Here is a 27,623-nt window from a genome sequence, read left to right as displayed (position 1 = left end):
TCCATATAGCTCCTCTCAGGCTCCGCCCCCCCAGTCATTCTCTTTGCCGCTCTAACAAGTAGCATCTCCACGGGAGGGTAAAGAGTTTGTGGTGTTAGATTTGTAGTTTTTATTTCTTCAATCAAGAGTTTGTTATTTTTAAATAGTGCCGGTTTGTACTATTTACTCTGAGGCAGAAAGTGATGAAGATTTCTGCTGAGAGGAAAAAGATTTTAGCATGTCGTAACTAAAATCCATTGCTGTTCCCACACAGGACTGTTGAGTACCGGAGAACTTCAGTTGGGGGGAACAGTTTGCAGGCTTATACTGCTTAAGGTATGCTCAGTCATTTTTTCTAACAAGACTTGGTAGTGCTAGAAGACTGACAGAAATCCCATGAGGGAAGGTAAGCCATTTTCTGAGACACAGTATAGAATGATGGCTTCAGTTAAGGGCTTTAATACATACACTGTGATGGGCTAAATCGATTACTTTATTAAGGTAATCTTATATTTATTAAGCGTTTTAGACGTTGGAAACACTTTTTGGGGACTTTATTACGCCTGGCATTTTGTAAGACACCTAATCTGACTCAGAAAGGCCCCATAACTCTGGAGTAATGAAGGAGGGGCCCTCATTTTCGCGCCTCAATTGCGCAGTTGATTTGCAACACAGCTCCATGCAGCTTCACGTGTAGAGTCTTAAGAGTACAGGAGGACTTCAGGGAGGCTTAATTTGCACCTACAAATAACCCTAAAGGAAGGTAAAGCCACAGCAAAGACTGTGGCATCGTACTGTAGTGGGTTAAACCGGTTGTTTACTTCATTTTGCTCCGGTTTGGGCATTAAGGGGTTAATTGATTTGAAAATTTGTGTGCAATCATTTCAAAGCATTAGGATCATGTGGTGAAAATTTCATTAAGATCGGATGTTTTTTGATGATTTGGTAAAAAAGTGTGTGCTTTTTATTATTTAAAGACACAGTAAAGTTTTTTTCAAAAAGTATTTTTTTCGATATTTTAGTGTTATCTGAGTCTGTCAAACATGTCTGAGCCTTCAGATAGACCTTGTTCTTTATGTTCAAAAGCCATGGCAGTACCCCCATTGCATTTATGTTTAAAGTGTGCCAAAACATCTAAGCATTTTAAAGATCATCCAGTGACAATTAAAAATGCTGCCCAAGATGATTCCTTAACGGAGGGTAATGAGGATAGTCCTTCTTCCTCCCCCCACGTGTCTACACCAGTTACGCCTGCGCAAGCGATGCCTAGTACCTCTAGCGCATTGGCACCTATTACTTTACAACAATTAGCAGCAGTAATGGATAATTCCCTTGCAGCATTTTTATCCAAACTGCCAGTTTTTCCAAGAAAGCGCGATAGCTCAGTTTTAAATACAGAGGATGAGCAATCTGAAGCTTTGGATAATTTATCTGTAGTACCCTCACAAAACTCAGAGGTAGCAGTGAGGGAAGGTCTGTCTGAGGGAGAAATTTCTGACACAGGAAAAGTTTCTCAGCAGGCAGAGTCAGATTCCTTAGCGTTTAAATTTAAGCTGGAACACCTCCGCGTCCTGCTTATGGAGGTTTTAGCTACGCTGGATGATTGTGACCCCATGGTGGTCCCTGAAAAATTGTGTAAAATGGACAGGTTTTTAGAGGTCCCTGTATACACTGAGGCATTTCCGATCCCAAAGAGGGTGGCGGATATTGTGACTAAGGAGTGGGAGAGACCAGGTGTACCCTTTGTTCCCCCACCTATCTTTAAGAAAATGTTCCCCATAAACGACCCTAGACGGGACGCGTGGCAGACGGTCCCTAAGGTAGAGGGGGCTGTTTCAACACTTGCTAAACGTACAACTATACCAATAGAGGACAGTTGTGCTTTCAAAGATCCTATGGATAAAAAATTGGAAGGATTGCTGAAGAAAATTTTTGTTCAGCAAGGTTTTCTTCTTCAACCAATTGCCTGCATTATTCCGGTAACTACTGCGGCGGCTTTTTGGTTCGAAGCCTTGGCGGAGTCGCTCCAAAGGGAGACTTCATACGATGAGGTCATGGATAGAATTCATGCTCTAAAGCTGGCGAATTCTTTTATCACTGATGCCGCTCTCCAATTAGCTAAGCTAGCGGCGAAAAATTCAGGTTTTGCCATCATGGCGCGAAGAGCGCTTTGGCTCAAATCTTGGTCGGCCGATGTGTCGTCCAAAACGAAACTGTTAAATATTCCCTTTAAGGGGAAGACCCTATTTGGCCCAGAGCTGAAAGAAATTATTTCGGATATCACTGGGGGCAAGGGCCATGCCCTTCCACAAGATAGGCCGTTTAAGGCCAAAAACAAGGCTAATTTTCGCTCCTTTCGCAACTTCCGGAGCGGACCTGCCACTACCTCTGCTGCCGCAAAGCAAGATAACGCTTCCCAGCGCAAAGCAACCTGGAAACCCTTGCAGGGCTGGAATAAGGGTAAACAGGCCAAGAAGCCTGCTCCTGCTACCAAGACAGCATGAAGGGGTAGCCCCCGATCCGGGATCGGATCTAGTAGGGGGCAGACTTTCTCTCTTCGCTCAGGCCTGGGCAAGAGATGTTCCAGATCCCTGGGCATTAGAAATAGTTGCTCAGGGGTACCTTCTAGAATTCAAGGATTCTCCCCCAAGGGGAAGGCTCCACATTTCTCATTTGTCTTCAGACCAAATAAAGAAACAGGCGTTCTTACGCTGTGTAGAAGATCTTCTAAAAATGGGAGTGATACACCCAGTTCCTATTGCAGAACAAGGACTGGGCTTTTACTCAAACCTGTTCGTAGTTCCCAAAAAGGAGGGAACTTTCAGGCCAATCCTGGACCTAAAAATTCTAAACAAATTCCTAAGAGTTCCGTCTTTCAAGATGGAAACCATTCGGACAATCTTGCCGATGATCCAGGAGGGTCAATATATGACTACCGTGGATCTAAAGGATGCGTACCTACATATTCCTATCCACAAAGATCACCATCCGTTCCTAAGGTTCGCCTTTCTGGGCAAACATTACCAGTTCGTGGCCCTTCCTTTCGGGTTGGCCACCGCTCCCAGAATTTTCACAAAGGTGCTAGGGTCCCTTCTAGCGGTACTAAGACCGTGGGGCATTGCAGTAGCACCTTACCTAGACGACATATTAATACAGGCGTCGTCCTTTCACAGAGCCAAGGCTCATACGGACATTGTCCTGGCCTTTCTAAGGTCTCACGGGTGGAAGGTGAACGTAGAAAAGAGTTCTCTGTCCCCGCTCACAAGGGTTCCCTTTCTGGGAACATTAATAGACTCGGTAGAAATGAAAATCTTTCTGACAGAGGTCAGGAAGTCAAAACTGTTGAATACTTGCCGAGTTCTTCATTCCATTCCTCGGCCTTCTGTGGCTCAGTGCATGGAAGTAATTGGTTTAATGGTTGCGGCAATGGACGTAGTCCCTTTCGCCCGAATCCATCTCAGACCACTGCAGCTGTGCATGCTCAAACAGTGGAATGGAGATTACGCAGATTTGTCTCCTCAAATTCAAATGGATCAGAAAACCAGAGACTCTCTTCTCTGGTGGTTGTCTCAAGATCACCTGTCTCAGGGAATGAGTTTCCGCAGACCGGAGTGGATCATTGTCACGACCGATGCCAGTCTGGTAGGCTGGGGTGCGGTCTGGAACTCCCTGAAGGCTCAGGGACTATGGTCTCGGGAAGAATCTCTTCTCCCAATAAACATTTTGGAGCTGAGAGCGATATTCAATACGCTCCAGGCGTGGCCTCAACTAGCAGAGGCCAAATTCATCAGATTTCAGTCGGACAACATCACGACTGTAGCGTACATCAATCATCAGGGAGAAACAAAGAGTTCCCTAGCGATGAAGGAAGTATCCAAGATTATCAAATGGGCGGAGGATCACTCCTGCCATCTATCTGCAATTCACATCCCAGGGGTAGACAACTGGGAGGCGGATTTTCTAAGTCGTCAGACTTTCCATCCGGGGGAGTGGGAACTCCACCCGGAGGTTTTTGCTCAGCTGACCCAGCTTTGGGGCATTCCAGAGTTGGATCTGATGGCGTCCCGTCAGAACACCAAACTTCCCCTTTACGGATCCAGATCCAGGGATCCCAAGGCGGCATTGATAGATGCATAAATAGCGCCTTGGTCATTCAGTCTAGCTTATGTCTTTCCACCGTTTCCTCTTCTCCCTCGGCTAATAGCCAGAATCAAACAGGAGAAGGCTTTGGTAATTCTGATAGCGCCTGCGTGGCCACGCAGGACTTGGTATGCAGACCTAGTGGACATGTCATCGGTCCCACCATGGAAACTGCCATTGAGGCAGGATCTTCTAATCCAAGGTCCTTTCAAGCATCCAAATTTAGTTTCTCTGCAACTGACTGCTTGGAGATTGAACGCTTAATCCTAGCTAAGCGGGCTTTCTCTGAATCAGTTATAGATACTCTGATACAGGCCAGAAAGCCTGTCACCAGGAAAATTTACCATAAGATATGGAGGAAATATCTTTGTTGGTGTGAATCCAAGGGTTACTCGTGGAGTAAGGTTAGGATTCCAAGGATATTGTCTTTTCTCCAAGAAGGTTTGGAGAAAGGTCTGTAAGATAGTTCCTTAAAGGGACAAATATCTGCTCTGTCTATCCTGTTACACAAGCGTCTGGCAGCTGTACCAGACGTTCAGGCGTTTGCACAGGCCCTAGTTAGAATCAAGCCTGTCTACAGACCTGTGGCTCCTCCATGGAGTCTAAATTTAGTTCTTTCAGTTCTTCAAGGGGTTCCGTTTGAACCTTTGCATTCCATAGATATTAAGTTATTATCTTGGAAAGTTTTGTTTTTAGTAGCTATTTCTTCTGCTCGAAGAGTTTCAGAATTGTCTGCTTTACAGTGTAATTCACCCTATCTGGTGTTCCATGCAGATAAGGTTGTTTTGCGTACTAAACCTGGTTTCCTTCCAAAGGTGGTTTCTAATAAGAATATTAACCAGGAAATCATTGTTCCTTCTCTGTGCCCTAATCCAGTTTCTAAGACGGAACGACTGTTGCACAATCTTGATGTGGTTCGTGCTTTAAAATTCTATTTAAAAAGCAACTAAAGATTTCAGACAAACATCATCCTTGTTTGTTGTGTTTTCTGGTAAGAGGAGAGGTCAGAAAGCGACTGCTACCTCTCTTTCCTTCTGGCTGAAAAGCATCATCCGATTGGCTTATGAGACTGCTGGAAAGCAGCCTCCTGAACGAATTACAGCTCATTCCACCAGAGCTGTGGCTTCCACATGGGCTTTCAAGAATGAGGCTTCTGTTGAACAGATTTGTAAGGCAGCGACTTGGTCTTCACTGCATACATTCGCCAAATTTTACAAATTCGATACTTTTGCTTCTTCGGAGGCTATTTTTGGGAGAAAGGTTTTGCAAGCAGTGGTGCCTTCCGTTTAGGTTACCTGACTTGTTCCCTCCCTTCACCCGTGTCCTATTGCTTTGGTATTGGTATCCCACAAGTAAGGATGAATCCGTGGACTGACTACACCAAGTAAGAGAAAACAGAATTTATGCTTACCTGATAAATTACTTTCTCTTACAGGTGTATTCAGTCCACGGCCCGCCCTGATATTTAAGTCAGGTTCAAATTTAATTTACAATAACTACAGTCACCACTGCACCCTATGGTTCTCCTTTTTCTCCTAACCGTCGGTCGAATGACTGGGGGGGGCGGAGCCTGAGGGGGAGCTATATGGACAGCTTTGCTGTGTGCTCTCTTTGCCACTTCCTGTAGGTATTGAGAATATCCCACAAGTAAGGATGAATCCGTGGACTGAATACACCTGTAAGAGAAAGTAATTTATCAGGTAAGCATAAATTCTGTTTTTGCCTTAATGTATTTCCAATGATTTGTTATAACAGCTGCAGAGTATAAAATGTATGAGACATTGCATTTTCAGGTTTATTTGTGTATATGAAATTGCTGGTTTTGTGTTTTGAAACCACAACCTATTACAATGGGTTGAGCTTGCAGGTAAAATGAGATTTAATTATGTTATCACTCTGTGTACACACATTTGCTTTCTTATCTTATATCTGTCTGTAAACCAAAGCCCAATACTTAGAGAAAACAATGGAAAATTATTTTGTTTATCTCTTCTATCCCCCCAACTGGAGTTTCACTTCTTTTGCTGCCTGCATTTACATAGCTTGTCAATAGCCTAGACTAGGGACACTAAACCCAATATTTTTTTCTTTCATGATTCAGATAGAGCAGCAATTTTAAGCAACTTTCTAATTTACTCGTATTATCAATTTTTCTTTGTTCTCTTGCTATCTTTATTTAAAAAGCAGGAATGTGATGCATAGGTGCCGGCCAATTGTTGCTTGAGAACCTGGGTTATGCTTCCTTATTGGTGGGTAAATGTAAGCCTCCAATAAGCAAGTGCTATCCATGGTGCTGATCCTAAAATGGGCTGGCTGCTAAGATTTACATTCCTGCTTTTAAAATAAAGATAGCAAGACAATGAAGAAAAATTGATAATAGGAGTAAATTAGAAAGTTGATTAAAATTTCATGCTCTATCTGAATCACGAAAGAAAAAAATTGGGTTCAGTGTCCCTTAAGTATAGAAACTTTCAGTATAGGTGAGGATACCACAGGCTACATCAGCTATTTCAAATGCCAAAATAAGGGAAAAGGAGCTACTTGTAAACAATTTAATGCACGCCAGCAGGTAAAATGGATCATTGGGAATAAAAGGGGAGAACTTTTTTTGGGTAAACTATCCCTTTAAAATTATCAGTAGTGCATATAAAATAGTTAGATATGTTTTGGTTATATTCTTGCATTTGCAAATTGCTTCCAGTAAGTGTTATGTCTACAAGAGGGATATCTTTTATTCTGCACATGATCCAAGTCCTTTACATGTGCACATGTATTTCTCTCCAACCTGTGCACCAAGTCCTAGTGACGCAATGCAACACATTATTGGCATGTTTCACAGTTCATAATTAAAGGGCCATAATACCCAAATGTTTAAATACTTGAAAATGATGCAGCATAGCTGTAAAATATCACCTGAACATCTCTATGTAAAAAAGAAAGATATTTTACCTCAAAAGTTCCTCAGTAGCCACATCCCATTGTAAAGGACTTTCAGCAGCAAATCAGTATGTCTGTCCCGGGACAGCCGAAGGATTGTGCCTCGTGCACTCTCATGTTATTTCCCTTTTCAGCATAAGGAAGTTTACAATGAAATCTCATGAGAGTTAAGTGAAATCTCATGAGATCACAGTAAAAGAGTTCATGACCTCAGCACTGTTGATGCTGATTGGCTGCTGTTCATTTCTTCATTTTTTTTATTATTTTTTTTTTACCTGCAGCTGGACAGCAGCTGAAGTATAACCTTTTACACAGAACTTACTCTGCTGAGCTGAGGAAATTGTGTAAAATATCTTCCTTTTTTACATAGAGATGCTCAGGTGATATTTTCCTGTCAGCTTTTTACAGTTATACTGCATCATAAGTAGTGGTTGAGTATTATGTCCCTTTAATCTGAATGGAACTGCATAGGTGTACACAAAATGTGACATCTACTGTATATTCCTCTAAGTAGCATCTTTAAAGGGACATTAAACGCTTTGAAATATTAATATAAAATGTTTAATAATATGTGTTAAAAACACTTTGCAATATACTTTCATTATTTATTTTGTTCCCTTTTTTCCTATAATTTAATTCTGAATGTTGTGGGCTTCCTAAATTCCTGTTAAACGTGGAAGTGCAGACACAGTTGTCATTGGTTGCTCACTCTAGTAAGCCGTTTATAAATATTCCTAATTGGCCTAAGCAGAAAAGGTAACTTAAGTTACAATATGGTTGCACCCACTGTTTTATGGACATTAAAAATGTTACCCTTGTATTTTTTAAAATGCTATTAGTTGTTTAAAAAAAATATTTGTATATTTCTCTTGTAAGATTTATCGGGTCCACGGATTCATCCATACTTGTGGGATATTCTCCTTCCCTACAGGAAGTGGCAAAGAGAGCACCCACAGCAGAGCTGTCTATATAGCTCCTCCCTTAGCTCCACCCCCCAGTCATTCTCTTTGCCTACTCTAAGTACTAGGAAGGGTAAAGTGAGTGTGGTGACAAAAATGTTAGTTTTTATTTTCACAAGCAAAAGTTTGTTATTTTAAATGGTACCGGTGTGTACTATTTACTCTGGCAGAAAAGGGATGAAGATTTCTGCAAGGAGGATGATGATCTTAGCACTTTGTAACTAAGATCCACTGCTGTTCTCACAAGGGCTGAAGAGTACAGGAAAACTTCAGTTAGGGGAACGGTTTGCAGGCTAAACTGCATTGAGGTATGTTCAGTCTATTTTTTTCTAGAAAGACTGTGTTAATTCTAGAAAAGGCTGGCAATATCCCCATGAGGGAAGGGTAATCTGTATTCAGACACTTAGTAGGAATCCTAGCTTGCATGAAGGGCTCATTAGTTACTGGTGACACTGATAGGAAAAAACGTTTTGTTTATTTATAAAAAATGCAAATATAACGTTTTTTGAGGGACTTTAAGGGGTCATTGTGGCTTGTTTAAGGGTTATTAACCCACATGGCTAGTTTAAGAAACACTCTGTTGTTTTCTCCTGTTAAGTGTAGTCAGTCCACGGGTCATCCATTACTTATGGGATTATATCTCCTCCCTAACAGGAAGTGCAAGAGGATCACCCAAGCAGAGCTGCTATATAGCTCCTCCCCTCTACATCATACCCAGTCATTCTCTTGCACCTAACTAATAGATAGGACGTGTGAGAGGACTGTGGTTGTTAAACTTAGTTTTTATTTCTTCAATCAAAAGTTTGTTATTTTAAACAGCACCGGAGTGTGTTGTTTTTTCTCAGGCAGCATTAGAAGAAGAATCTACCTGAGTTTGTGTATGATCTTAGCGGTCGTAACTAAGATCCACTTGCTGTTCTCGGCCATTCTGAGGAGTGAGGTAACTTCAGAACAGGGGACAGCAGGCAGGGTTCACCTGCAAGGAGGTATGTTGCAGTATATTATTTTCTAAGGAATGGAATTGACTGAGAAAATACTGCTAATACCGATGTAATGTAAGTGCAGCCTTAAATGCAGTAGTAGCGACTGGTATCAGGCTGATATGTATGTATGTTTACACTGAGGTATTTCTAGGGAATGGAACTTCACTAAGAAAATACTGTATACATTTAAGTTATATTTGAGCCTCCACTGCAGTGAAAGCGACTAGCAGCAGGCTTATTAATAACATTTCATAATTTTATTTTTAAAACGTTTACTGGCATGTTAATCGTTTTTTTCTGAGGTACTTGGTGATAAAACTTTATGGGCATGATTTTTACCACATGGCTGTCGTTTGTTTATGAATAAAATCAGTTTACTGAGCTTCCCCACTGTTGTATTATGAGTGGGAGGGGCCTATTTTAGTGCTTTATTGCGGAGTAAAAATTCAGTCACAGTCTTCCTATTTCTTCCTACATGATCCAGGACGTCTCTACAGAGCCCAGGGGTCTCCAAAACTAGTTTTGAGGGAGGTAATCACTCACAGCAGACCTGTGAGAGTGTGTTTTGACTGTGATAAAAACGTTTATATTAAATTGTTATCCGTTTTTGGGTACTAAGGGGTTAATCATCCATTTGCTGGTGGGTGCAATCCTTTGCTAACTTAATGCATTTACTGTGAACATTTGGTTGCTATAACTAATTTGGTTCTTTGTTATTTCAACTGTGACAGTTTTTTGTGCTTCTTAAAGGCACAGTAACGTTTTTTATATTGCTTGTAAATTTATTTGAAAAGTATTTTCCAAGCTTGCTAGTCTCATTGCTAGTTTATTTAAACATGTCTGACACAGATGAATCTCTTTGTTCACTATGTTTAAAGGCCAATGTGGAGCCCAATAGAAATTTGTGTACTAATTGCATTGATGCTACTTTAAATAAAAGCCAATCTGTACATGTAAAGAAAATTTCACCAGACAACGAGGGGGAAGTTATGCCGACTAACTCTCCTCACGTGTCAGTACCTTCGCCTCCCGCTCAGGAGGTGCGTGATATTGTGGCGCCAAGTACATCAGGGCGGCCCTTACAAATCACTTTGCAAGACATGGCTAATGTTATGACTGAAGTACTATCTAAATTGCCAGAATTTAGGGGTAAGAACAGAGTGCGCTGATAATAATAGAGCCATGTCTGATACTGCGTCACAATTTGCAGAACATGAGGACGGAGAGCTTCATTCTGTGGGTGACTGATCTGATCCAAGTAAACTGGACTCAGACATTTCAAATTTTAAATTTAAGCTTGAGAACCTCCGTGTATTACTAGGGGAGGTTTTAGCGGCTCTGAATGATTGTAACACGGTTGCAATTCCAGAGAAATTATGTAGGCTGGATAGATACTATGCGGTACCGGTGTGTACTGATGTTTTTCCTATACCTAAGAGGCTTACAGAAATTATTAACAAGGAGTGGGATAGACCCGGTGTGCCCTTTTCACCCCCTCCTATATTTAGAAAAATGTTTCCAATAGACGCCACCACACGGGACTTATGGCAGACGGTCCCTAAGGTGGAGGGAGCAGTTTCTACTCTGGCTAAGCGCACCACTATCCCGGTGGAGGATAGCTGTGCTTTTTCAGATCCAATGGATAAAAAGTTAGAGGGTTACCTTAAGAAAATGTTTGTTCAACAAGGTTTTATATTACAACCCCTTGCATGCATTGCGCCTGTCACGGCTGCGGCGGCATTCTGGTTTGAGTCTCTGGAAGAGACCATTAGCTCAGCTCCATTGGATGAGATTATAGACAAGCTTAAAGTCCTTAAGCTAGCTAATTCATTTATTTCTGATGCCGTAGTACACTTAACTAAGCTTACGGCTAAGAACTCCGGATTCGCCATTCAAGCGCGTAGAGCGCTGTGGCTTAAATCCTGGTCAGCCGATGTGACTTCTAAATCTAAATTGCTTAACATACCTTTCAAAGGGCAGACATTATTCGGGCCCGGTTTGAAAGAAATTATCGCTGACATTACTGGAGGTAAGGGCCATGCCCTGCCTCAAGACAGGGCCAAACCAAGGGCTAAACAGTCTAATTTTCGTGCCTTTCGTAACTTCAAGGCAGGAGCAGCATCAACTTCCTCCGCTCCAAAACAGGAAGGAACTGTTGCTCGCTACAGACAGGGCTGGAAACCTAACCAGTCCTGGAACAAGGGCAAGCAGGCCAGAAAGCCTGCTGCTGCCCCTAAGACAGCATGAAGTGAGGGCCCCCGATCCGGAAACGGATCTAGTGGGGGGCCGACTTTCTCTCTTCGCCCAGGCTTGGGCAAGAGATGTCCAGGATCCCTGGGCGTTAGAGATCATATCTCAGGGATATCTTCTGGACTTCAAAGCTTCTCCTCCAAAAGGGAGATTTCATCTTTCAAGGTTGTCAGCAAACCAGATAAAGAAAGAGGCATTTCTACGCTGTGTACAAGACCTTTTACTAATGGGAGTGATCCACCCAGTTCCGCGGTCGGAACACGGACAAGGGTTTTACTCAAATCTGTTTGTGGTTCCCAAAAAAGAGGGAACCTTCAGACCAATCTTGGACTTAAAGATCCTAAACAAATTCCTAAGAGTTCCATCGTTCAAAATGGAAACTATTCGGACAATCTTACCTATGATCCAAAAGGGTCAGTACATGACCACAGTGGATTTAAAGGATGCCTACCTTCACATACCGATTCACAAGGATCATTACCGGTATCTAAGGTTTGCCTTCCTAAACAGGCATTACCAGTTTGTAGCTCTTCCCTTCGGGTTAGCTACGGCTCCAAGAATCTTTACAAAGGTTCTGGGCTCTCTTCTGGCGGTACTAAGACCGCGAGGAATAGCGGTAGCTCCGTACCTAGACGACATTCTGATACAAGCGTCAAGTTTCCAAACTGCCAAGTCTCATACAGAGTTAGTTCTGGCATTTCTAAGGTCGCATGGGTGGAAGGTGAACGTAGAAAAGAGTTCTCTATTGCCACTCACAAGAGTTCCCTTCTTGGGGACTCTTATAGATTCTGTAGAAATGAAAATTTACCTGACAGAGGACAGGTTATCAAAACTTCTAAATGCTTGCCGTGTCCTTCATTCCATTCAACACCCGTCAGTGGCTCAATGCATGGAGGTAATCGGCTTAATGGTAGCGGCAATGGACATAGTACCTTTTGCACGCCTGCATCTCAGACCACTGCAATTGTGCATGCTAAGTCAGTGGAATGGGGATTACTCAGATTTGTCCCCTATGCTAAATCTGGATCAAGAGACCAGAGATTCTCTTCTATGGTGGCTTTCTCGGCCACATCTGTCCAGGGGGATGCCCTTCAGCAGGCCAGATTGGACGATTGTAACAACAGACGCCAGCCTGCTAGGTTGGGGCGCTGTCTGGAATTCCCTGAAGGCTCAGGGATCATGGACTCAGGAGGAGAGACTCCTTCCAATAAACATTCTGGAATTAAGAGCAGTTTTCAATGCCCTTCTGGCTTGGCCTCAGTTAGCAACTCTGAGGTTCATCAGGTTTCAGTCGGACAACATCACGACTGTGGCTTACATCAACCATCAGGGAGGGACAAGGAGTTCCCTAGCGATGATGGAAGTCTCAAAGATAATTCGCTGGGCAGAGTCTCACTCTTGCCACCTGTCAGCGATCCACATCCCAGGCGTGGAGAACTGGGAGGCGGATTTCCTAAGTCGCCAGACTTTTCATCCGGGGGAGTGGGAACTTCATCCGGAGGTGTTTGCCCAACTGCTTCAGCATTGGGGCAAACCAGATCTGGATCTCATGGCGTCTCGCCAGAACGCCAAGCTCCCTTGTTACGGATCCAGGTCCAGGGACCCGGGAGCGGTACTGATAGATGCTCTGACAGCACCTTGGGTTTTCAACATGGCTTATGTGTTTCCACCCTTCCCGATGCTTCCTCGATTGATTGCCAGGATCAAACAGGAGAGAGCATCGATAATTCTAATAGCGCCTGCGTGGCCACGCAGGACCTGGTATGCAGATCTAGTGGACATGTCGTCCTGTCCACCTTGGTCTCTACCTCTGAGACAGGACCTTCTGATTCAGGGTCCTTTTAAACATCCAAATCTAATTTCTCTGAGGCTGACTGCATGGAGATTGAACGCTTGATTCTATCAAAGCGGGGATTCTCGGAGTCAGTGATTGATACCTTAATACAGGCTAGGAAACCTGTTACCAGGAAAATTTACCATAAAATATGGCGTAAATACTTACATTGGTGCGAATCCAAGAGTTACTCATGGAGTAAGGTTAGGATTCCTAGGATATTGTCTTTTCTACAAGAAGGTTTAGAAAAGGGTTTATCTGCTAGTTCGTTAAAGGGACAGATCTCAGCTCTGTCTATCCTTTTACACAAACGTCTGTCAGAAGTTCCAGACGTTCAGGCTTTTTGTCAGGCTTTGGCCAGGATTAAGCCTGCTAGGTTGGGGCGCTGTCTGGAATTCCCTGAAGGCTCAGGGATCATGGACTCAGGAGGAGAGACTCCTTCCAATAAACATTCTGGAATTAAGAGCAGTTTTCAATGCCCTTCTGGCTTGGCCTCAGTTAGCAACTCTGAGGTTCATCAGGTTTCAGTCGGACAACATCACGACTGTGGCTTACATCAACCATCAGGGAGGGACAAGGAGTTCCCTAGCGATGATGGAAGTCTCAAAGATAATTCGCTGGGCAGAGTCTCACTCTTGCCACCTGTCAGCGATCCACATCCCAGGCGTGGAGAACTGGGAGGCGGATTTCCTAAGTCGCCAGACTTTTCATCCGGGGGAGTGGGAACTTCATCCGGAGGTGTTTGCCCAACTGCTTCAGCATTGGGGCAAACCAGATCTGGATCTCATGGCGTCTCGCCAGAACGCCAAGCTCCCTTGTTACGGATCCAGGTCCAGGGACCCGGGAGCGGTACTGATAGATGCTCTGACAGCACCTTGGGTTTTCAACATGGCTTATGTGTTTCCACCCTTCCCGATGCTTCCTCGATTGATTGCCAGGATCAAACAGGAGAGAGCATCGATAATTCTAATAGCGCCTGCGTGGCCACGCAGGACCTGGTATGCAGATCTAGTGGACATGTCGTCCTGTCCACCTTGGTCTCTACCTCTGAGACAGGACCTTCTGATTCAGGGTCCTTTTAAACATCCAAATCTAATTTCTCTGAGGCTGACTGCATGGAGATTGAACGCTTGATTCTATCAAAGCGGGGATTCTCGGAGTCAGTGATTGATACCTTAATACAGGCTAGGAAACCTGTTACCAGGAAAATTTACCATAAAATATGGCGTAAATACTTACATTGGTGCGAATCCAAGAGTTACTCATGGAGTAAGGTTAGGATTCCTAGGATATTGTCTTTTCTACAAGAAGGTTTAGAAAAGGGTTTATCTGCTAGTTCGTTAAAGGGACAGATCTCAGCTCTGTCTATCCTTTTACACAAACGTCTGTCAGAAGTTCCAGACGTTCAGGCTTTTTGTCAGGCTTTGGCCAGGATTAAGCCTGTGTTTAAGACTGTTGCTCCGCCGTGGAGCTTAAACTTAGTTCTTAACGTTCTGCAGGGTGTTCCGTTTGAACCCCTTCATTCCATTGATATCAAGCTGTTATCTTGGAAAGTTCTGTTTTTAATGGCTATTTCCTCGGCTCGAAGAGTCTCTGAGTTATCGGCCTTACATTGTGATTCTCCTTATCTGATTTTTCATTCAGACAAGGTAGTTCTGCGTACTAAACCTGGGTTCTTACCTAAGGTAGTCACTAACAGGAATATCAATCAAGAGATTGTTGTTCCATCATTGTGCCCTAACCCTTCTTCAAAGAAGGAACGACTTCTGCACAATCTGGACGTCGTCCGTGCCCTGAAATTTTATTTGCAGGCAACTAAAGATTTTCGCCAAACTTCTTCCCTGTTTGTCGTTTATTCTGGACAGAGGAGAGGTCAAAAAGCTTCGGCTACCTCTCTCTCTTTCTGGCTTCGTAGCATAATACGTTTAGCCTATGAGACTGCTGGACAGCAGCCTCCTGAAAGAATTACAGCTCATTCTACTAGAGCTGTGGCTTCCACTTGGGCCTTTAAAAATGAGGCCTCTGTTGAACAGATTTGCAAGGCTGCAACTTGGTCTTCACTTCACACTTTTTTGAAATTTTACAAATTTGACACTTTTGCTTCTTCGGAGGCTGTTTTTGGGAGAAAGGTTCTACAGGCAGTGGTTCCTTCCGTGTAAAGATCCTGCCTGTCCCTCCCGTCATCCGTGTACTTTTAGCTTTGGTATTGGTATCCCATAAGTAATGGATGACCCGTGGACTGACTACACTTAACAGGAGAAAACATAATTTATGCTTACCTGATAAATTCCTTTCTCCTGTAGTGTAGTCAGTCCACGGCCCGCCCTGTTTTTACGGCAGGTCTAAATTTTAAATTAAACTCCAGTCACCACTGCACCCTATAGTTTCTCCTTTCTCGTTTGGTTTCGGTCGAATGACTGGGTATGACGTAGAGGGGAGGAGCTATATAGCAGCTCTGCTTGGGTGATCCTCTTGCACTTCCTGTTGGGGAGGAGATATAATCCCATAAGTAATGGATGACCCGTGGACTGACTACACTACAGGAGAAAGGAATTTATCAGGTAAGCATAAATTATGTTTTTCTTTTAGGCCCCAAAACATCGAGTGAGGTGGGAGGGGCCTATTTTCACGCCTCAGTTGCGCAGTTTCTTTTCCTCAGAGACATCCAGCTGCTTCTGCAGGGGTTCCTACTGTGTTTGAGTGCTGTAAAGAAGTTTTTCCCCCCACAAATCGTTCCTAAAGGGCAGGTAGGCGCCACAGCAGAGCTGTGGCAAGGTACTGAACGTTCTTTTACCGGTTTTTGACGTTTTGTCAAAACCGGTTTTTACATTAAGGGGTTAATTGTTTATTTCATAGCTGTGCAAAGTTACTAAGGCTTTATGATGCTACTGTAAAAATTTTGTTGAGTTTACTGCTTTTTTACACTGTTTTGCAGAGTTTGTGCAGCTTTTTTTCTCTTAAAGGCACAGTTTTTTTCTAAGTGTTATTTGCTTTGATTAAAGTGTTTTCCAAGCTTACTTGTTACATTACTAGCCTGTTTAACATGTCTGACACCAAGGAAAGTCCTTGTTCAATGTGTTTAAAAGCCATTGTGGAACCCCCTCTTAGAATGTGTCCCACTTGCACTGATATGTCTATAAATTATAAAGAGCATATTTTAGCACTTAAAAATATTGCAATAGATGATTCTCAGACAGAAGGAAATGAGGGTTTAACATCTAGATCTCCCCAAGTGTCACAACCAGTAGCGCCCGCACAAGTGACGCCTAGTACCTCTAGTGCGTCAAATTCATTTACTTTACAAGACATGGCCACAGTTATGAATACAACCCTCACAGAGGTTTTATCCAAACTGCCCGGTTTACAAGGAAAGCGTGACAGCTCTGGGTTAAGAACAAATGCAGAGCCGTCTGACGCTTTAGTAGCCGTATCCGATATACCCTCACAATGTTCTGAAGTAGGGGTAAGGGATTTGTTATCTGAGGGAGAAATTTCTGATTCAGGAAAGACGCTCCCTCAGACAGATTCTGATATGACGGCCTTTAAATTTAAGCTTGAACACCTCCGCTTATTGCTCAGGGAGGTATTAGCGACTCTAGATGTTTGTGACCCTATAGTGTTCCCAGAGAAATTGTGTAAAATGGACAAATACTTAGAGGTTCCTGTTTACACTGATTTTCCAGTCCCTAAGAGGATTGTGAATATTGTTACTAAGGAGTGGGATAGACCAGGTATTCCGTTCGCTCCCCCTCCTGTTTTTAAGAAAATGTTTCCCATATCTGACACCATGCGGGGCTCGTGGCAGACAGTTCCTAAGGTGGAGGGAGCTATTTCTACTCTGGCCAAGCGTACAACTATACCTATCGAAGACAGTTGTGCTTTTAAAGATCCTATGGATAAAAAATTAGAGGGTCTCCTGAAGAAAAGTTTTGTTCCTCAAGGTTTTCTTCTCCAACCTATTGCGTGCATTGTTCCTGTAACTACTGCAGCTGCTTTCTGGTTCGAGGCTCTAGAAGATGCTCTCCAGATGGAGACTCCATTAGAGGATATTATGGACAGAATTAAGGCCCTTAAGTTGGCTAATTCTTTCATTACAGATGCCGCTTTCCAACTGGCTAAATTAGCGTCAAATAATTCAGGTTTTGCCATTTTAGCAAGCAGGGCGTTATGGCTTAAGTCCTGGTCTGCTGATGTGTCATAAAAATCTAAACTTTTGAACATCCCTTTCAAAGGAAAGACCCTATTCGAGCCTGAACTGAAAGAGATTATTTCAGACATTACTGGAGGGAAAGGCCATGCTCTCCCTCAGGATAGAATAAATAAAATGAGGACCAAACAAAATAATTTTCGTTCCTTTCGGAACTTCGAGTGGTCCCGCTTCAGCTTCCCCTGCTGCAAAGCAAGAGGGGAATTTTGCCCAATCCAAGTCACTCTGGAGACCTAACCAGGCTTGGAACAAGGGTAAACAGGCCAAGAAGCCTTCAGCTGCCTCTAAGACAGCATGAAGGGGTAACCCCCGATCCGGGACCGGATCTAGTAGGGGCAGACTCTCTCTCTTCGCTCAGGCTTGGGCAAGAGATGTTCACGATTCCTGGGCCTTAGAAATTGTGTCCCAGGGATATCTTCTGGACTTCAAAGACTCTCCCCCAAGGGGGAGATTTCACATTTCTCAATTGTCTGCAAACCAGACAAAGAGAGAGGCGTTCTTACGCTGTGTAAAAGACCTACATACCATGGGAGTAATCCGCCCAGTTCCAAAAGCGGAACAAGGACTAAGGTTTTACTCAAACCTGTTTGTGGTTCCCAAAAAAGAGGGAACTTTCAGACCAATCTTGGATCTCAAAATTCTATACAAAATCCTCAGATTACTATCATTCAAGATGGAGACTATTCGGACTATTCTACCGTTGATCCAGGAGGGTCAATATATGACTACCGTGGATGTATCTACACATCCCTATTCACAGAGATCATCATCAATTCCTCAGATTCGCCTTTCAGGACAGGCATTACCAGTTTGTGGCCCTTCCCTTCGGGTTGGCCATGGCTCCCAGAATTTTCACAAAGGTGCTAGGGTCCCTTTTGGCGGTTCTAAGACCGCGGGGCATAGCAGTGGCGCCTTATCTAGACGACATCTTGATTCAGGCGTCGACTTTCCAGCTAGCCAAGTCTCACACGGACATCGTGTTGGCTTTTCTGAGATCTCATGGGTGGAAGGTGAACATAAAAAAAAAAAAGTTCTCTCTTCCCTCTCTCACAAGAGTTTCCTTCCTAGGGACTCTGATAGACTCAGTAGAAATGAAAATATTTCTGACGGAGGTCAGAAAATCAAAGCTCTTAACCACTTGCCGAGCTCTTCATTCCATTCCTCAGCCATCAGTGGCTCAGTGTATGGAGGTAATCGGACTCATGGTAGCGGCAATGGACATAGTTCCTTTTGCCCGCCTACACCTCAGACCACTGCAACTATGCATGCTCAAACAGTGGAATGGGGATTATGCAGCTTTATCTCCTCAACTGCATCTGGACCAGGAGACCAGAGATTCTCTTCTCTGGTGGTTGTCTCAGGACCACCTGTCTCAGGGAATGTATTTCCGCAGGCCGGAGTGGCTCATAGCAACGACAGATGCTAGGCTGGGGTGCAGTCTGGAACTCTCTGAAAGCACAGGGCTTATGGTCTCGGGAGGAAACTCTACTCCCGATAAACATTCTAGAACCGAGAGCGATATTCAATGCGCTCCAGGCGTGGCCTCGGCTAGCTGCGGCCAAATTCATCAGCTTTCAGTCGGACAACATCACGACTGTAGCTTATATCAATCATCAAGGAGGAACACAGAGTTCTCTAGCGATGATGGAGGTAACCAAAATAATCTGATGGGCGGAGGATCACTCTTGCCATCTCTCAGCAATCCATATCCCAGGGGTAGAGAACTGGGAGGCGGATTTCCTAAGTCGTCAGACTTTTCATCCGGGGGAGTGGGAACTCCATCCGGAGGTATTTGCCCAGCTGACTCAGCTATAGGGCACACCAGAATTGGATCTGATGGCGTCTCATCAGAATGCCAAACTTCCTCGTTACGGGTCCAGGACCCGGGATCCCCAGGCGGTACTGATAGATGTTCTAGCAGTGCCCTGGTCCTTCAATCTGGCTTATGTATTTCCACCGTTTCCTCTCCTCCCACGTCTGGCCAGAATCAAGCAGGAGAGAGCTTCGGTGATTCTGATAGCACCTGCGTGGCCACGCAGGACTTGGTATGCAGACCTAGTGGACATGTCATCGGTTCCACCGTGGACTCTGCCAATGAGGCAGGACCTTCTAATCCAAGGTCCATTCGCATCCAAATCTAATTTCTCTGCGTCTGACTGCTTGGAGATTGAACGCCTTATTCTATCAAAGCGTGGTTTCTCTGAGTCGGTCATTGATACCCTGATTCAAGCTAGATAGAAAGCCTGTCACCAGGAAGATTTATCATAAGATTTGGCGCAAATATTTTTATTGGTGTGAATCCAAGGGTTACTGATGGAGTAAGATTAGGATTCCTAGAATATTGTCCTTTCTCCAAGAAGGATTGGAGAAGGGATTATCAGCTAGTTCCTTAAAAGGACAGATATCTGCTTTGTCTATTCTTTTACACAAACGTCTGGCAGATGTCCCAGACGTTCAAGCATTTAGTCAGGCCTTGGTCCGGATCAAGCCTGTATTTAAACCTGTTGCTCCACCATGGAGCCTAAACTTAGTTCTTAAAGTTCTTCAAGGGGTTCCGTTTGAACCTATGCATTCCATAGATATTAAGCTTCTAGGAAAGTTTTGTTTTTAGTAGCTATCTCTTCGGCTTGAAGAGTTTCTGAGCTATCTGCTTTACAGTGTGACTCACCTTACCTTGTTTTCCATGCAGATAAGGTGGTTTTGCGTACCAAACCTGGGTTTCTTCCTAAGGTTGATTCTAATAGGAATATCAATCAGGAGATTGTTGTTCCTTCACTGTGTCCTAATCCTTCATCAAAGAAGAAACGTCTGTTGCACAATCTTGATGTGGTTCGTGCTTTAAAGTTCTACTTACAAGCAACTAAAGATTTCAGTCAAACATCTTCATTGTTTGTTGTTTATTCTGGTAAACGGAGAGGTCAAAAGGCTACGGCTACCTCTCTTTCCTTTTGGCTGAAAAGCATCATCCGTTTGGCTTATGAGACTGCTGGCCAGCAGCCTACTGAAAGAATTACTGCTCATTCTACTAGAGCAGTGGCTTCCACATGGGCTTTTAAAAATGAGGCTTCTGTTGAACAGATTTGTAAGGTGGCGACTTGGTCTTCGCTTCATACTTTTTCCAAATTTTACAAATTCGATACTTTTGCTTCTTCGGAGGCTATTTTTGGGAGAAAGGTTCTACAAGCAGTGGTGCCTTCCGTTTAAGGTACCTGTCTTGTCCCTCCCTTCATCCGTGTCCTAAGGTTTTGGTATTGGTATCCCACAAGTATGGATGAATCCGTGGACTCGATACATCTTACAAGAGAAAACATAATTTATGCTTACCTGATAAATTTATTTCTCTTGTGATGTATCGAGTCCACGGCCCGCCCTGTTTATTTAAGACAGGCAGTATATTTTTATTTAAAAAACTTCAATCACCACTGCACCCTATAGTTTCTCCTTTTTCTTCCTAGCCTTCGGTCGAATAACGGGGGTGGAGCTAAGGGAGGAGATATATAGACAGCTCTGCTGTGGGTGCTCTCTTTGCCACTTCCTGTAGGGAAGGAGAATATCCCACAAGTATGGATGAATCCGTGGACTCGATACATCACAAGAGAAATACATTTATCAGGTAAGCATAAATTATGTTTTTCTTGTCATATTAATTGTGTGAGAAAATCTAAATACCTGAACCTTTAATTTTATTCAGAGAGAATATTATGGACAGTCTACTCCAGAATGTTTGTCGTTTTTAAAGATAGTTAATCCCTTCATATACAATATACTTTTTACCTTTGTGATTACCTTGTAGCTAAGCCTCTGCAGGCTGCCCCCTTATTTCAGTTATTTTGACAGACTTGCATTTTAGTCATTCAGTGCTGACTCATAAATAACTCCACTGGAGCGAGCACGATGTTTATCTATATAGCACACAAGATCTAACACCCTCTAGCTGTGAAAAACAGTCAAATGCATTCAGATAAGAGGCGGCCTTAATGGGCTTAGAAATTAGCATATGAGCCTACCTTTGATCATAAAAGTAAATTGGAAAGTTGTTTAAAATGTCCTATCTGAATTATGAAAGTTTAATTTTGACTAGACTGTCCCTTTATTGGTTTGTGCGTATTTTGTGAAACTTCAGTATTTCGTTGTCTTTTTGCAGGTTTCACCAGTACAGAGTAGAAACACTCCTACCCCACCTTCTCAGAATTCAGAGGATGATGAGGAGTCTGTGGAGGAATCTGAAACTGACATTGAGGAGGAATTGAAGCAGGCCGAAGAAGTATCAGAGGGGGAGGAAGACGAAGAGGCTACTGAAGTTCCAAACAACGAAGAAAATGATGGAGATCAGAGAATGGAAATCCCATCCACACCTCCGAACTTGCCAGTCGAAGAGGCCAATGATGAAGAGGAGGGAGATGACCTTAATGAAGACAATGATGAACAAATGGAAGACATTTCCCAACCTGTTACTCCCTTGTCAGATGAAGAGGAAGACTCCATTAATATACAGGAGACAGAGAGCAATATACAGGAATCGCCTACATGTTCTGCTACACAGATCAACAAACCCCACCCATGCAGTACAACAGCAGATAATGGGGAGAAGGAAAACCATGAGGAAGCGATTAACACTTCTGAAGTGGAAACTGTAGAAGACTGTAAAAAAGATGTAATTGTGGATAATGGAGATACTCATGAAGAATCAGACATGCCTTATTCAGAGAATAAAACTTTGATTGCCAAGGAAAGTGATATAAAGAGTGATTTGCCATCCAGCACAGACAGCAGCGTAGTAGAGGAGGTGCTGGCTGATGGTGCACTGCCACATGAAGAAAGTCATTTGGATACACCTGCAGATCCAGCACACACAGGAGACACTCAATCGAGCAGTGACAATACAGAGTCTTTATTGGTTGGTGATGATGAAGAGTCTACCAATCATGTAAATAAACAGACAACCGACCTTAAGGAAGAGGAAGGGCTTAACGCAAACAGTAGCACTCATACTAACTCAGACATTTTGCTTGATGAGAGCAGCTGTGAGGGCACTCATGTAGATAATGACACACCTCCTGTGGAGAGCAGCAGTAGAGAGACAGAGGTGTTGCATATAGAGAGCAACACTGAAGAGCACTCAACAATTGGTGGCGCAAAGGGTTCCTCTGTGAGTAGCACAAGGGAAGGTGAAAGCAAGACTAAAATGAACTGCAAAGGGAGTAATACAGATTTAGATACTGGTGTATCATGCGTGGAAAGTAGCCTTAGAGATGATTCTGAAGACAGCAGAGGATCGTCGCTTATCAGCAGTGGAGACAGTAGTATTAAGGAGGAGGTGTCGCATATGGGCAGCAGCAATGGACTTCTGAGTGTGCCCATTGCAAAACAACGGGGGAAGGATTTGCTGTGCGTGGGCAGCAGTACAGACAGTCACATGAGGGTTCAAAGGGGTACCACGGACATCATAAAAAAAAGAAAATTGAGCTTCACAAACAGAAAGAGGAAATGGAGCTCCGAACGAACCCTGCTTGAGAACGGAGACAGGGCATTCAATGGAAAGAAGCACGACAGACGAGCAAAGATCTTCAAGAGATCGATAAACCGGTGAGGGCTAAAAGGGTGATTTAAAATTGGTAGTTTTGCAAATTTAAAGCCAATTAAATATTCACTAGATTGAAAAGCAGGTCACCAACGTGTAATGAGATTGGATATTAAGGTAGCATGAAAGAGAAATCTAGTGTTGGGTAAAGTCCTAGTAATAGATCATTTATGTGTGAAATAAGTCACTAGCAGTTTGTGAAACTAATTATGCCATGTCATGAAAGGAGACAAAATAATCTTATTGTGAGTGTGATCGATCCCTGCAGGATTTAAAGAAAGCAGTTAATTTAAATCTGCTTCTTACAAGGTCATCTATCAATAGGAAACGACATATGACAACCATAAGTATTTCAGCATAGGGAAGAAAAACATATAATTACGGTTTAAACATCCCAGTTATATCTGAAGCAACTGGGTTATGTAACTGCATTTATACATACGAGGCTCCTAACAGATTTTAGAAGAGAGTATAAGTTGGTATTGGTTTATTATTGGTAGAGAAGTTCATATTTTATTATTCTAAGTTTGATGTCTAGTGGACTAAAGAAATCTTCTACAATAATAATAAAATGAGTTAATCTGCTAGAGAATTTTGTTTTTAAAGGGACATAATACTTATATGCTATATCACTTGAAAGTGATGCAGTATAACTGTAAAAAGCTGACAAGAAAATATTACCTGAGCATCTCAAAATGTCTTCAGCTCACAATAGTAAGTGCTCTGTGAATAGTTAACCTTCAGCTACTGTCCAGCTGCAAGATGAAAAAAAAAATAGCCCATCAGCCGTGCAAAGGTCATGCTTTGCTTTGCTGTGATGATCTGAGATTTCATAGTAAACGTTCCTTAAACTGAGAGGGGAAATAACATGACTCTGTCTGCACATGCTAGATCCACACTCCCATGCAAGTCCTGGGACTAGCATCCTAATTGGCTGCTTAAAGTTCATTCACAATGGGATGTGGCTGCTGAGGAAATTGAGGTAAAATATCTTCCTTTTCACATAGATATCAGGTGATATTCTCTAGTCAACTTTTTACAGCTATCCTGTATCACTTTCAAATGCCTCAACATTTGGGTATCATCTCCTTTTAAACAAATGTTTGCAGGAAATTGTCTGGACTCTCACATCAGGCACGCTCCTAAGCAGGAAACAGATGATTTGCAGCTATGTGCATATGCTGCTCCTAATTGCCTCACTTGCAGTTGCAATGCATTGTGGATCCTTAGTTTAACCTTCACTATGCATTTAATCCCTTTTGCAATGGTTAAAAACATAGCAACAAGCATTTGTTTTATTCAAGTACAAATGGAAAAAGAACAAAAATAAGGCTGCAATGCTCACTTCATGTTAATTAATTGCATCAGTTATATAGTGCAACCTAGAAAGAAGGTTTATATATGTGTTTAAAAAGATAGAATAGATCACACCAATCAGTGTGACCTAAAAGTCTAGGATAAACAGCACCTATAAGACAATATAAAACAGTATAATGTAAGAGTGAAACAAGGTACGAACACTAATACATTTATTATTCTAAATGTATAAACATATAAAAACACACATACAAGACAGGGATCCCCATACAGAGTGGAATGCAAAGATATGGCTAAATAGAAAACTAAAGTGGTGCACCACTAATGCTTCAAAAGGACAAAATAGCAAGGATGTCCAAGGCTGCTGGGAAAGCAATAAGTGTATAAGCATAAGTGTTAGCAAGCTCAGCAAAGCAGTCAATGTCAGTATCGTTATCCAAATGTTGCTGGAAAGCGTATTTCACAAAGCAGACAAAAAAACAGCTTGACGTAAAGTAAGGTATATCCACAAGCAGGTATTAATTCTTCAGACAGCCAAACATATCTTTAGCAAAGTTACTATAGAACACCCTCTGCATGCAATAAAGTTCAAGCGTATGTATTACATTCAATCATTCCATATGACACCGGTGCTGCACTTTCAGATAATAAGCAAGATGTATTCAACGTTTACTTGCATAAACCGGACAGATGAATACTTATCCACATGCAGAATGTCACCAACAAGGAATGATCCGCTGGCTGCAGAGGGTGCGTGCGGTAGAAAGGGGATTTCCCTGGCAAGATGAGGTAGCGACAGACCATAAATGGAAAAAGTATAGGGACAACTTTTGACTGCTGGTGACCATGTATGACTTACAAAGACCATAGGTCATAGGATAATAATTAGTGTAACAGAACTGAGTTTCTTGATCTTCCCTTTGAGACCTACATAAAGGCCAGATTTTGAGAAATGTAAAAGGATAGTAAACTCAAAAAGTGGTCTAGCATGCAAATAAAAGCAACAATTGTGTGATTTTTTTTTATTTTTATTTTTTTATTAGGATTGCTAGAGGGACATTAAACACAAAATAATCTTCCCAATACATTGCTTAGTTAACCCCTTCACGCCATTAGTAAGTTCCATGCCATCCTAACTGCACTGGGCTTTAAGGCCGTTAGGACGGCATGGAATGTCCTACCTTATCTGGCATTCTGCAGCCTCCCTCTTTGACACAAGCAAGAATCTGACTTCGGGGGGGTGCTTAGCGGCATAGGCAGTCCCCCATGATCCGATCACGGCCTTGAAATCGGAACTTCGGTCTGATCTAAGCACTTGCACCCTGGCATGAAGGGGTTGAACTTATTGTGAAAAAAGTTGTATGTGTGTGTATATATAGCTTTCTTTCTAATGACACAGTGAGTCCACGGATCATCTATAATTACTGTTGTGAATATCACTCCTGGCCACCTGGAGGAGGCAAAGAGCACCACAGGAAAGCTGTTAAATGTCACTCCCCTACCCATAATCCCTCAGTCATTCTCTTTGCCTGTAGTGCAAGGAGGAGGTGAAGTTTAGGTGTCTGATGAAAAGTTTTCTTCAATCAAGATTTTATTATTTTTAAAGCAGAGTAAGCTTACTCTGATCTTTTCTGAGGTCTAGCCTTAGTCCACGTCCGTCTCTTCAGTAGGGCAGTGGTGGCTTTTAAGCACTTGAGAACTTGTGTGGTACAATCCTCACTGCGTTTTCTCAAGAATTTGCTGCCCTATCCAGAAAGCCTGAGTAGGTTTACTCTGTTTTCTTTCTTTCTTCACAGGTCCATGTGAGGTGCTGCACCCTCTCAAACCAGGGGAGCTGTCCTGCGACCGGACAGCACTTTTCAGGTAAGTGCCATTTTAATTTCTTTTACAATGAGAAAACTGGCACTTGTTACAGCTAAGAGCTGTATTACATTTATTGGGACTTAATTAAACCTTCATGTTTGGGGTTTTATTTAAGGCAGTTTTGGGCATTGAGACTGTGAGGAGTGGGATTCTTGGTGGCTCAGTGATTTATTTTACTTTGTAAAAACTGTTACTGTTGTTAGCCGTTTTTTTCCGGCAGTTAGGGCTCTGTAACTGCTAGGACAGCTCTGTGTTTGAAAAACAGGACAGTTAGGCACCTCAGTAAAGCTACTGATGTGTATAGGTAGCCTGAGGTTTATTTGGTTTGTTTCGTTATCGTTCATTTACATTTAAAGAAACAGTACACTTATTTTTTATTTTCAAATAAAGAAATGTTTTACACTTTATCCTTATTTATTACACATTATGGATCAAGATGCTTTTCAAACCAGTATCCCAGGCGAAGTATCTGCTTGCCAGTTATGTTTTGATGCTCAGGTGGAACTTCCAGTTCCTTTTTGTTCCTCATGCATTGAGAGAACTTTAAGTTATAAAGATAAAATATTTGACCATGAGCCACCATTATCCCAGGCAAATGCTTTTCAGGTGTCTCCTGTAGCAGATCTGCCGCAGCTTTCTCCTCAAGGGTCCCAACTTTTTCAGTCTCCACATACTATGCCCTTTGTTTCCTCTGGCAATCCGGAAGGGTTTTCTCTACAAGACATTGCTTCTACAAGACATTGCTTCCCAGGTATCCCTTGCAGTATCTGAAGCCTTGTCAGCTTTTCCTATGTTGCAGGGAAGATGTAAAAGGAACTTTAAAGAAACAGTTACTAAGGTTTCTGATCAAGTTCTGGCTATCCAGAATGTCCCTTCCCATAAGCCTGAGGAAGAAGACATGTCTGTAGTGTCTGAGGGGGAAATCTCAGACTCAGATAGTGTAATTCCTTCTGATGCTGAAGTGGTATCCTTCAGATTTAAGCTAGAACACCTTCGCTTATTACTTCAGGAGGTTTTGGCTACTTTGGACGACTCCGACACAACTATCGTAGTAAACGCTAAAAAGTCTAGTAAATTGTACTTTGATGTTCCCTCCCCGGTGGAGGTTTTTCTGGTTCCTGACCGTGCTACGGAGATTATTGCTAGAGAATGGGAAAGACCTGGTATTCCCTTTTCTCCTTCTCCTATTTTTAAGAAAATGTTTCCTTTAGCAGATTCTATTAAGGAGTCATGGCAGACGGTTCCTAAGGTAGAGGGAGTAATCTCTACTTTGGCTAAGAGGACTACTATTCCCATAGAGGATAGTTGTTTTTTTAAGGATCCAATGGATAAAAAAATTAGAGGCTTTATTAAAAAAGATGTATGTCCACCAGGGACTACAATGGCAGCCTGCAGTGTGTATCGCCACTGTTACCAGCGCTGCGGCTTACTGGCTTGATGCTTTGTCTAAATCTCTTCAGACGGATACTCCTCTTGAGGAGATCCGGGAGAGGATTAAGGCTCTTAAGTTAGCCAATTCTTTCATTACAGATGCTTCCTTACAGGTTATTAAACTGAGAGCCAAAATTTCTGA

General features: G+C 42.7%; 1 protein-coding gene across 1 annotated transcript in view; it reads left to right on the top strand.

The window, feature by feature from the left end:
- Positions 1–27,623, top strand: part of DAXX (death domain associated protein) — a 130,689-nt gene that overhangs the window by 62,024 nt on the left and 41,042 nt on the right. Inside the window, exon 5 of the mRNA XM_053721902.1 lies at positions 21,434–22,875. Coding sequence (XP_053577877.1) covers positions 21,434–22,875 — 1,442 coding nt within the window. The remainder of the gene's footprint in view (positions 1–21,433; positions 22,876–27,623) is intronic.

This window comes from Bombina bombina, chromosome 7 (genome assembly GCF_027579735.1).
Source record: "Bombina bombina isolate aBomBom1 chromosome 7, aBomBom1.pri, whole genome shotgun sequence".
In the NCBI taxonomy this organism is placed as follows: Eukaryota; Metazoa; Chordata; class Amphibia; order Anura; family Bombinatoridae; genus Bombina; species Bombina bombina.
Note: the sequence above shows the minus strand (reverse complement) of the source record. Positions and strands in the feature narration are given on the sequence as shown.